General features: G+C 44.9%; 1 protein-coding gene across 1 annotated transcript in view; it reads right to left on the bottom strand.

Annotated features, from left to right (window-relative positions):
• GNAL (G protein subunit alpha L) overlaps positions 1–10,786 on the bottom strand; it is a 178,487-nt gene extending 167,701 nt beyond the window's left edge. Inside the window, exon 1 of the mRNA XM_072328056.1 lies at positions 10,217–10,786. Coding sequence (XP_072184157.1) covers positions 10,217–10,679 — 463 coding nt within the window. The 5' untranslated portion in view covers positions 10,680–10,786. The remainder of the gene's footprint in view (positions 1–10,216) is intronic.
• Positions 10,787–12,300: the final 1,514 nt, after the last annotated feature.

Here is a 12,300-nt window from a genome sequence, read left to right as displayed (position 1 = left end):
GCCTCAGTACTGAGTGTGAAGAAACAACTGAACACAGAAAATGCCATACGTGTACCGCAAATTCAGTAATATCTTCAAATCAATTTTTCTCATGTGAGATTACAACAGAATAATTCAACATATAAACAGCCAGTTCAAGTAACTGCCTAATTACCCCCTCAGTAGGAGTATCAGAATACACAGAAAAGTGACATAAATTCTTACTTTTAAATAAAAATATTTGACCTGTGAAGAAACACAAAGCAACACAGACAAGCTTCAGATTTAACTTAAATAATAAGACAAAGAAGGAAAAATAAACAAATAACACAGAAGAAAACTGACTCTCATATTTTTTTCAGCCATCTTCAGCATGGACAGCGAAATATCATCATTAGGAAAAGGTTATGTTAAATGTCAATGGCAGTCAGTGTAGTAAAATGTAGTTATGTTATGCTGTTTAGAGATGAGAAGACTGCATGTTTTGTCCTACACCCAAACTGCATATAGCAGGACCTTCACAGTGCTGGAGAACCTTTGTAGTCAGTGCCATTGCTCAGACAAACAAGGCAAAATAAGATGAGGAGTTCTGCTGTTAAGACAAATGCTTTGAACTGAGCAGACCCAGATGCTGAAATTCATTCTTGGTAACCCCTCCCATGGCAGAGCAGTTGGAACTAAGTGATCTTTAAGGTCCCTTCCAAACCTAACCTCTCTATGATTCTGTAATTCCTAGCATAAGCTGACTGAGTGTGAAACATCTTCTCATTGTCACTCAGAGCATCCTTACTTCCACTTCATGAAACTGCTGGATCAAGAGCACTAGGAGTGGTACCATACATAACCTGAAGCAGTCTGAAAGGTAGTTGCCCCCTCACCCCCAAGTCCCTCACCCAAGCCCCTTCAGTACTACAGTAACCTGAGTGGCTGTCAGACCTTTTATTATATTGCTTTAAATTTCAGTGGAGATGCTAAGAAGTACCTTCAGTCTGTGGCAGATGGACCTTTTAAACCCTTTTTAAGATGACAGAGGCTAATACCAAATGTTTTTGTTGTTGTTGTTTTTATTTGAGTGGATTACTCTTCAAATGAACACTCTTCCACCTTAAATAATGAGCTACTTCAAGTATCAATAAACTTTTCTTTTTTCAGCTTTTCATGAACCAGTTTTCCTTCCTTCAAAGGCATGGTTCACATTACATCTGGAGCCAGCCATCTGTTGACAGAAACAAGTTCTGCACACAGCAAGCCATTCTAAGCATTTTCCATCTTTCTCCCCCTCTCTGCTAAGTCAACATCCTTGCCTCGAGTTCAAAGGCGGACGTGAGTATGTTACCTTCATAAATATTGCCATGGTTTTCCCTTGTAAGAACATACAGCTTGTACTATTTCAGTGATAATCAAGTTGGAAAGGCAACACTAGACAAACTCACAAATCCAGATGTCACGTTAAGTAGATTAAGAAAAAGCAAGGAAACGACAATGGAATCTGTACCAACAGCCTCATGCTGGTTGCACCTTGAAGCTTAAAGACACTTCAGAAGGATAGCTACAGCTCCCAGTCAGCAAGAAATCATGAAGCACAAAATCAAGCCCACCTCCACTGGTAAAGCTTCAACAAAGAAACACCAGAACCTTTAGAGCACTGAAGAATCACGGCAGGTGTAAGGCTGTTCAGAATATTCTTACACATAACAAGTGTATTTATGAAAAGGAACAGTACCTAACAATTATTTAAATGAAGATTTTTAACCAGTTTTTCTCCTAGTGTGAAAAGCTCCTGTGTTCCTCTCCAAACACAACTTCACACATAGACCACCAGTGTCAATATGCACATTAAGATCTATTCTGCTGAACAATCTAAAGTGGTCAGAGTTTACATGGAAGAAGGCTGTTTTCTAGAAAAATAAAAACGTAAATTCTCTAAATAATTTGTGATTTCTGGTTTTCATTTGGAAGGTTAAATCTAAGGAAGATCAACTATTCTGTCCACACAAAAATTATTGTCCTGAAATTCTCATTTTCCCTCCTTCACTGAAATGCTTTTATTCCTTTAAAGTAGAACAGTTTGAACAGCTGATCTTCTGCAGTGGGCATTTCACAAGCCAGCAGTGATAATAGTCAAAAGGACCTGAAAGTCACCTTAGATAGCTGATCCTTCACACCATTTTCCTGCTGCTTATACATGATGGTTATAGACCACCACACAGAACAGTAGTACACTTGTACTACCCTACAAAGTTCCTGAGCACAGTTGAAGCAGAAAGGCCAGTTTCACACACTTCAAGGGTTTTTATTTCCTTTGTTCAGATCTTAATATTAGGTGATTAAATGATCAGGGGAAAACAGGCATGCTACAAGACACAAGTGTATGTCTTCTACAGTCTTGCCATTTAGAAAGGTAAAAATAGATGTTTATAAAAACATCTTAACCCATCTTAGCAGATTATGAAGCAATTATTTCAATAGGCATATATGTATATATTTTTTTTTTTTTAAATGAAAGTTATACCATCCTGCACTAAACCCAGAAATTTAGTGTTTGTATAACATAAAGAAATTTGTCTTCGCAGAGGCTGCAAGTATTGAAAGTCCTCAATATCTTGTTTGTGTCTCTTACTAAAGTGAGTTAGATGAGTACAGCAAGCTCAGAGCAGAAAGAAGACAGGAAGAAGTCTACTTTGCTACTTTGTAATTCAAATGTCCGGTGAGTCAAAAAAGAAAAAAAAGAAACCAAAACAATAACAACAAAACACCGCAGCCAATCTTGTTACAGGATCCATTGGACTTGCTTTGTTCTTTTTATCTATGACATATCTCAGGCTAAAATCCAACCATGCACTCTTGTAGTTTGCTTTACTCACCTAGACTCCAGATGGCGAACTACTATATTTTACGAGAAAAAGTAATTGTGCATGTGCACAAACACAGGCACAGTGTGTCTGTACTTGTACATGAAGAACTATTGTCTGGAACAGGGAATTATTCCTAATTCAATGTGAAATAAAGTCAAGTGTGTGAAATAAGAAAGGGCTCTGTCACTCAAGGGAAAAGAAAAGCAACTTGTTTCTGCTTGAGCTTAGTCCTCCACGTGAGGCATTCAAGAAAATAAAGGTGATCACTATTAGGAAGGCACTGTGTAACAGCATGCGGTGCATTCCGCATTTGCTTTAAGATCCAGAATGACTAATTCTCTATAATTAAGAAAACTGTAGCATAACAGAGTTGGTAATGCCTCCAGCAACATTCATCACAGTTTTCAATAAAAGATTAAGTTTCTTAATACAAATTATACTTGCACAGAGGAATACAGATCCATGATCACCCACTCTTTTGGCAGTATAACCTACTCTTTGTTCTTCATAATGGAAAAATAAAACTGTTTCTACCCGTTTTAATTCACATGACAGAAATTAAATACAGGTTACATTACATGTATCGAAAAGTATGCATTTCTCAAATAAGTAAGGAAGAGGGGCTGGAAAAGTGATAGCAGCAGAGAATGGGGACTCAATTTACTGTCAGATTGTTGTTACAGATATTTTCCATCTTGCTTTGTAACGCCATTATATGTACTAAGTCAAATCACAGAGGGAAGGCTTCCCTTTGCTGCACTTCTGAAGACCAACTAGAAAATGAGCTGGACTCGATGGCTGAGAAGAGCTTCCCTGTTGCCCTTTATAGGAACGCAGCTTTCTTGAAGACACTGTCAAAATGCTATTGCCTATTGAAAGTGAAGACTTTTCATTTCTAGTTATTTTAAGTGTTGAAAAACCAAGCCAGCAACTAAACAAACAGAAAAACTAACAACAACAACAACCAAAACAATCCAGCACCTGCTCTCTACTTTTAAACAGTTTTATACATTTGAAAACGCACACTGTTCCCACATGATGCAAATTCTTGGCTAGAATAATGTTGAAGATAAATTCTGTAATATTAAAAGATGACCTGGACTTGACTTACTACAGTATTGGTATTTCAGAAAGAATCATTTATTTTTCTTGAAATTTAACATTACTTTAAGCATAAGTCGAATCTACAATTCTTAAATTTAGACTTTAAAAACAAACGAAAGGAGAATACCAGATCATGAGGAAGCAATTAAAGTTTGGCTTCAAAGATATCGACCAGTTAAGATCTTCTACTATGGCTGACTGATGTCATGCCTTATGTTATAAACATTAAGCGACAGGATTTTACTTGGATTTTTGGATCCCCTGCACGTGAACACAAAAAATAAATCTTTTCCTATCAGTTTTTATTTATTCCAGCTCCAAACAGCACACCCTTCCTTCTCAATACAGCTCACCCAGCAAGGATTTAAGCCCTTAAACTACTATTCCATATTTGCATGCAGATAAACTGACGAGACGAGCTGATGTACAGCCATACGGTGCAAAAGGGAAAACAGTGAATGCTGCTGGGCAATATCCCAAACATGCTCATCTGCTTTTGAAAGAGGCCCAAACATGATGTGTGCAGGTCAGGTACGAGGCTGCATTTTTTCCAGACCTTGCACGCCTGGGTATTAAAAACCAAATTCCCAGATTTATGACTAGTAGTACCATAAATCAATAAAAGAAAACATACAAAGTATTTAAAACCAGTTATGTCAGACAGTTATAAGCAACAGAACAGTAAGACAAAGCTGCTGCCCATAAAATTGAAGATGTTGATTATTGCAGCAGAGCCAATACTTCACAGAGTTGAAGAGCCACCCAAGGCCATAAATCTTGAAAACAGCAAAATGATTTCAACCATTTATGAAAAATATTTTTAATAAAAATACTGTAAATAATAACTACGGAAATCCATTTTCCATCTTTAAAAAAAAAATAGATGTGCATCTTCAGAGGAAAGGCAGCTTTAGATTTCTTTTAGACCATGATCCTACTCAATTGGCTGAATAAGATCTGTTCTGGGCTCCATTTTGTTCAGCCCATGAATTGCATAATAATACTCTTTTCTTAAAGTAGATGTTAAAAATAACACAACACATTCAAAATACACAGAATTCAGGGAAACACTTGAGACGTACAAGTTAAGAGTTTCCCCAAGCAAAATGATCATTCAGAAGTTTCTACCCCTTCTGCTGGGGGCAAACAACAGCTCTGAGACCTCAAAACATTCCTTGCACCATTAAATCCTCTGCCAGTTGGTGGCATGTGCACTGGTCAAAATTACATACTACGGCTTAGGCTGGAAGGGACCTTAAATATTATCTACTTTCAAGCCCCCCTGATGTGGGCAGCATCACCACCCACTAGATGGGAGATGCTCAGAGCCCCATCTGACCTAGCCAACGGTGGGGAATCCACAGCTTCTCTGTGAAGCCTGCACCAGTGCCTCATTACTCTCTGAGTAAAGAGCCTAAACTTCTCCTCTTTTAGTTTAAAGCCATTTCCTTTTGTCCTACCATTATTAGGCCATGTAAAAAGTCAGTCTCCTTCCTCTTTATAGGCTCTCCTCAAGTACTGGAAAATCACAGTGAATCCTCCCCAGAGCCTTCTCTAAGAGAAACAAGTTCAGTTCCCTCAACCTTCCTTGACAGGAGAGGTGCTCCTCTCCTGTCAACCCATAGCAGAGAATCATAGATTCATAAAATCACCAAGGTTGGAAATAACCTACAAGATCACCCAGTTCAATCGTCCACCCATCACCAATAGTTCTCATTAAACCATGTCCTTCAACACAATGTCCAAATGTTCCTTCAACAGTTACAGGGTCAGTAACTCCACCACCTCCCCGGGCAGCACATTCCACTGCCTGACCACTCTCTTGGTGAAGTATTATTTCCTAACGCCCAGCCTGAATCTCCCCTGGTGCAACTTGAGGACATTCCCTCTAGTCCTAGAAGTTACCAACTGCAGCAGGAATTTCAAAGGACAAAAGATATTAGCCCAGATTACTTAGGAAAGACTTAATGTCACAACAAACTCCCATGGACTGCCCAGAGCAACAGTGCCCAGCGGCTGACTATCACTGTAAGTTGGTCTTGGGCAATATCAGCAGCAGAGCTGTCCTCATGCAACAGCTGCAAAACGTGGAACCAAACAAGAAAGGGGTTTTGCATGCAAATTATGCAGAGGATTAGGAATTACAAAATCCATCTGCTTTATTAGATTGGTCAGTACTTGCAGCGCATTTTCTCAAAGTCCTGAAAATATCTGTTCCTGCCAATTACATATCCATTACTTCAGGCTGTAGGGATCCTAAGTCTAACCACACAAATCAATGAGCTTTTTTTTTGCTAGGACAAGACAGATGTACATGGGATGCAAAGCAATAGCGCACAGTGCAATTACAGACTGGGACAGGCATAACCTCTGGTGGAAACAGAGAAACACACCAAGCACAGAGGAAGCATCTTGGCACATCAAGCTCAACTAAGTTCTGGTATTAATCAATAAACGTGAGTTGCAGTTAAAAGTTTGAATTAAAGCTATTTTTTAATAATAATAATAAAAAAGATTTATTGACTTTAATTTCAAAAGTTATTTTGGAGATTGTGCTTGAGGGTCTGCTCACACATTAGACTTAAACAGCAACTTAAGTCTAAAAGCATCCTTCCCACAACACGGTTTCACAGTTCAGCTCTGCCAACAGTGAATGGAAGGTATCTGATCACAAGGAAGAGTAATGCTGCACTGTGGCGTTATGTTATACACATCTGACCTTCGATGAATCTGCTGCTTAGGACCCCCTCCAGTTTGACATGGCTCCTCTATGTTTGATTTCCACGATTTCATGGGGGCTATGCTTCTTTGTATGTTTTATACACTTTTGCACATAAACGCAATGAAACATTAAATTTCACTATCAAGTCTTAATACTTAAATACTGTGTGAAAGACTGTGATACTTTGGAAAATGAATAAAAAAAAAAAAAAGGAGATGCTCATTTTCTTCAACCTCTACCATTACTTCTGGTTTCTGTTGAAAAGAAAAGCTTTTACTCACAGCACTTTCAGTTTCAGTTTAGATAGGAAGTGCAAAAGAATGGGTTCTGTCTGAGAAAATCATCAGGGCAGCAACTGAGACTCTGGAGAAAGGGAAACAACAAGAGCCAGAAGTTGCTGGAGGACAACCATCCAGGAAAAAGTGACTTCCATCTATGGCCTACTTGAACATTACATAAGCCTTAATTATACCACCAGGGCTAGCACTATGTTTAAAGCCGGTCCCCCCCCCCCAAATACCACTTTCTCCCACAATAGTTTAAAATACAAGAATGGAAACAAGAACTTAAATTGGCTCCATAGAGTTATTTGTAATGCTTATACAGGAAATCACTAGTAAAAACAATCTTGGAGAATATTTGTTGTTCTCTGGAAAAAGAAGACCAAATGGAAACCATAGCCAAAAATAAAAGCTGAGATGCTCTGACCATGATCTGGAAGGCTGTGCAATATGCATGCATGCTTAAGAAAAATCCTTGTCTTGTTAGTGAAAGCGTCCCTGGGATTCTGCACAGATGAGCATTTCCACTTAGAAAAATAAAAAGCAAATAATACAGTGCATAATAATCAACTCAAAGTTTCCAGTCTTCTCTTTTTAAAATAGACACTAAACCAGAAACGGACAGTTGTAGAGGAAAGCGGGTTTCCATTTTATCTCAGTTCATCTGGATGCAGAAAAGGAAAAACAAACAAATGAAAAAGATACCCCGCGAAAATCTCATCTGCTGTTATTCCAGCGCAGCAGCACAGCAACCTGACACAGACATAGCCATTTCTGCATGCAGGCAGCTCTCTCGAGGATGCCAGACTGGCCGTACACCCCTTCTTGCCATCCCTGTTTATGACAAAACACATCTGAACGAGGCAGGGGGGAGCTCAGAATATCACGTGAAGCAGCACCAATCGGGTGCAGGAGATGCTGTGTCAAGCAGGGCGTTCTTGGAGAGCCATTTACCAACGTATGCTAGAAAAAGCCTGTATAGACTCAATCTTTTGATACGGGATACAGCAAAGCAGACTGTTTTCATTTGACATAACAAATGGAGAATTGGCGTGCTTTTACGCAAAGGTCATCCTCAAACACTGACAGAAGAGGCTTCCCTTCTGATATACGAGGTATTTAAATACTCTTGAGATTATCAGTGCATTTCCCTTGCATACCTTTCTGAGATTTAGTAGTTGCTCCTTAAAATATACACATTTTTCTCCAGAATTTCTCATGAATCCTCTAAATTCACCCCAGTTCAAATGTAAGACAAACAAGACAAACCAAAATGAAACAGTTATTTACAAGGGTATGCCTAAAAATAGAAACAAACAAAAGCCACACCAGCCCTGCTGCTCAACTTTGTTTATCCTGTGCTGGTGCTCTGCTGTCACTGCACTCACCATTCCCCTCTACTAGGCATTTCCTTCACGTTGAATCACATTCAACATTCAGTGAATCATTCCTCCTTCCTGTAGCAGAGGTATGTCCCTAGTTTCATGCCACCAGGAAGATCCTGAGGACAGGGATCAAGTCATCTGCCACCAGTAATGACAGAAACATCACGCTGACAATATTATTTTCTCTAAAGAAACTTTGTGCTCATCCTAAGGCTTCTTCCTGTCAAGACTGAAAACAATTTTCTTCTGCAGTGCGATTTCAGTTCGCTACTTCTCTGAGAAATAAAACTTCCACCATCCTAAACATTTTCTTCTTCTCCAGAGCAGTTGCCAATTCTGTGCAGATAGCTAAACAAAGCACCTGCAGCTCTCCCGACACTCAAACCAGATATTTACGTCAGTCCTTGATCTGCTAGGGATGAAACAATATTCCAGCATTTCCTCTCCGTGACACGGAGATGGAAAGCATCCTATAGTTAGGACACATTTTAATGTTGAATTCTATGCAAGAGTATGATTAGCATTGAGTTTCTTTCAGGTTGCCAGGGTAGAGACAGTGTATGTGTTAAACTGCATTGTTTCTAAACAGGTGTTGGCCACGCAGGTTCACTATGACAACCATCCACGCTGTGGACTACAGCAGCATCTATGTGGTAGGATCCCTTTGTTCCACTGCTCTCTGGAGGATGGCCACCAGCATCTGCCTTCGTGTAGCCATATTGGCAACAACACACTTTCCGACATCATGGAAAGGGAAATCTCTAAATATACCCCTTTTAAAATGGAATACGGTGTTTGAAAATAAATACCAGACTAGTTCAAGCATCGAGAAGAGGGCTTTACCAAGAAAATTATTAATTCCACAGAGCAGGAATTACATCTTCTTCCTCTTTCCTTTTACAAGCTGCGCTGGTATTCTGCAGGCTGGCATTTGAAGGATAATAATAGAGCCAAGGATTTGTTTTCAGAACTGGAGCACTACAGTCCTGGCAGCAGACATTGCTCACACCTTTTGTGCACTGCCATATTTTTTTTTTTATCTTTTCCTCCCCTCACACACCAACGGAACCAAAGGAATCCAACAGCACGGAAACAGCTTTATAAAGACATACGATACCCACCCAGTATCTGGAATAAACACCAATAACCCCTCAGAACTCCACACGGCAGAACTTTGTGAAGGCAGGCCAACGCAGGAGGACATCAGTATTTCCACGCTACGAGAAATTAGCGATTTACAGCCGCGGTTGAGAGGCCAAACGAGCCCTTCGCACAGCCCATAAAGAGCCCTGCAGTATGACTGTTCTGTTTCCTGCAGGAAATGAGATGCTTGTACGAGATACCCCTGTGGTTTTCGTACTGTAAATGTATCAGCTGGTACAAAGCCTCTGGAGAGGGCCATTAACTAATGCTTAGAAAGAGCAGCGCAGCAGCAGACCGCACGTAGCACCTCGGAGACGAAAAGCGGGGACCATAGCCGAAGACAGAGATTGAGGGCCGGCATCCCGCGGCGAAGACTGTGCGAGGAACAGACCCGACCACGTCCCCCGGAGCCCTCGCCCCGCTCCTCCGCACGAGGAGGCTGCGCCCGCCACCCCGCTTCCCCACCCGCAGCCGGGGAGGCCCAACCCTCAGGCGCACGTCCCACCGTGGCCATTTTTCCCCCCCTTTTCTCGCCCGCTCCCTCCCGCCCGGCCGCCTGGGAGGAGTCGCCCGCCCCGGCAGGACCGCAACCCGGCGGGGGAGGAGGAGGAGGGGGAGGAGGAGGAGGAGGGCGACAGGGGGTGGAGACCGCCCGGGGCAGGGCCGGGGGCGGCCGGAGGGGCGCGGGGAGACAAAGGGGGGCGGCGGCAGCCCCGCCGGACACCTGCCCGCTAGCCCTGCACGTACCCAGTAGCAGCAGGCGGTGCGTCTGCTTGTACTCCCGCTTCTGCTCCTTGAGCGCCCGGTCGATGCTCTTGCTGACTTTCCTCGCCTCCTTCTCCGCCTCCCGCTCCTCCAGGCGCAGCTTCTCCCAGGGTCTCTGCAGGGCCGGCGGCGGGTGCTGCGTCTGCTGCTGCCGCGCCGCCTTTCCCCCGCCGGGGCCGCCGGCCTTGGGCAGCGACGGCCGCTCGGGGGCCGCCCCGTTGCCGCCGCCGTTCTGCAGCAGCAGCGGCGGCCCGTCCGCTTCGCCGCCGCCGGGCTTGCCGCCGGGCCGGAGCAGCGCGCCCTCGCCCAGAGGCTGCGGCTGCGGGGCGGCGTGCGGCTCGGTCGGCGGCTCGGGCTCCGAGGCGGCGCCGGCGCTGGACGAGATGGAGCCGCCGCCGCCGGCGTCGCCGAAGAGCCGCGGGCGCAGGCTGTAGCAGAGCCCCATGGCTCGGTGCCCCCGCCGGGGACGTGCTGCGGCGCGGCGGGGCTGTAGCCTGGGCGCTTCCCGCCGGCCCTACGCGCCGGGGCGGCGGCGGCGACGGGGGGCGCGAGCGGGCGGGGAGGGGGCGCCGCGGAGCCCCTCAGGGCCCCGCTGGGCCATCTTGCATTTTCCTCCCCGGGCGGCTCCTCCGCGCCGATCACCTGACGCCGAGCTGCCACCGCCGGGTCCACCTTACCGTAAATACCCCAGCGCCAGCCCACCGCGCAGCGCCGGGCGCCGGCGGGGAGGGGCGGGGGCACCCCGCCCGCGCACACTCACGCCGACACGCTCACACACTCACGCTGGCACACGCAGCGCGGGCTGAGAAACGCTCGCCCCCTGCGCAGGCGGGCGGAGAGGTAAGCGGGGAGGTGGCCGTTGTCTACCGCAGGCCGCTGCCCTCATCCCGGGCCGCCTTGCCGCTTCCCGCCGGCGGCACCCCGAGCCCCTCCGGGAGAAGCCCTGGAGCCGCCCGAGGGGCGTCCCGCGCCGTGCCCTGAAGGCGGCCGAGGCCCTGGGCCCGAGCCCCTGACAGCCAGCCGGCCCCTGACTCCCGCCCGGCCCAGGCCCCGCACAGACGTGCTGCCCTGCCCGCAGTTGAAACACAATTCTCAGCTCTTGTACACAGTTCCCTACACACGCACGCCTGTCTCTGCCACCCGCACGCTGACTAACAGTGCCGTGGGAGGAAGAGTTTGGATGTGGTGTCTCGGGGAAATAATAGGCGATGACTGGGTAGCGCTTGGCTTTTGCAGCAGTAGTACTCCACGGGCACGGAGGGCAGGCTGTGCCAGTCTGTGTAAAGGCAGAGGCAGCCCTCATGACAAGTGGACAGATCCTGATTGCCCTGTCCACCGCATGGCACCTGCGCCACCCCTGTCACAATAGGCCTTGGTTTGGTCTCCTCATTTTACCCCGTGATCAGTATCAGATGCCACAATTACCTGAAAGGTAATTGTGATTGTAATACCTGAAAAACCTGAAAGGTTCTTACAGTGAGAGTGGGGCAGGTCTCTTCTCACTAGTGACAAGTGACAGGACGAGGGGAAATGGCCTCAAGTTGCGCCAGGGCAAGTTCAGGTTGGATATTAGAAAGAAATTCTTTACAGAAAGAGTGGTTAGGTACTGAAATAGGCTCCCCAGAGAGGTGGTTGAATCGTCATCCCTGGATGTGTTTAAGAGCCATTTGGATGTAGTACTCAGGGATATGATTTAGCAGAGGGTTGTTAGAGTTAGGGTACTATAGTTAGGCTGCGGTTGGACTTGATGATCTTCAAGGTCTTTTCCAACCTGGGTAATTCTATGATTTTATGAATTACAAAGGAAGAAGTGGAGGGAGGTGCAACCTCCACACTTCTTTACAATGAGCAAATGAGAGCAAACTGGCAATAGTTTTCATTACCTGGATGTGGGAAAAAGAATTTCATTCCTGGCAGACTTGCTCCTGTCAAGGAACCTAACGAATGTCTTATAAAACATGTATTTTGCGAACAGTGAGTTACGCATTAACGCTCACCCCCCAAAAAACCCCAAACACCGTACATTAACATAAAATAAAGACAAGACGTTGTAGATGTTGTTCTTG

This window comes from Excalfactoria chinensis, chromosome 2, assembly GCF_039878825.1.
Source record: "Excalfactoria chinensis isolate bCotChi1 chromosome 2, bCotChi1.hap2, whole genome shotgun sequence".
NCBI lineage: Eukaryota > Metazoa > Chordata > Aves > Galliformes > Phasianidae > Excalfactoria > Excalfactoria chinensis.
This window is presented reverse-complemented; position numbering and strand designations above follow the sequence as displayed.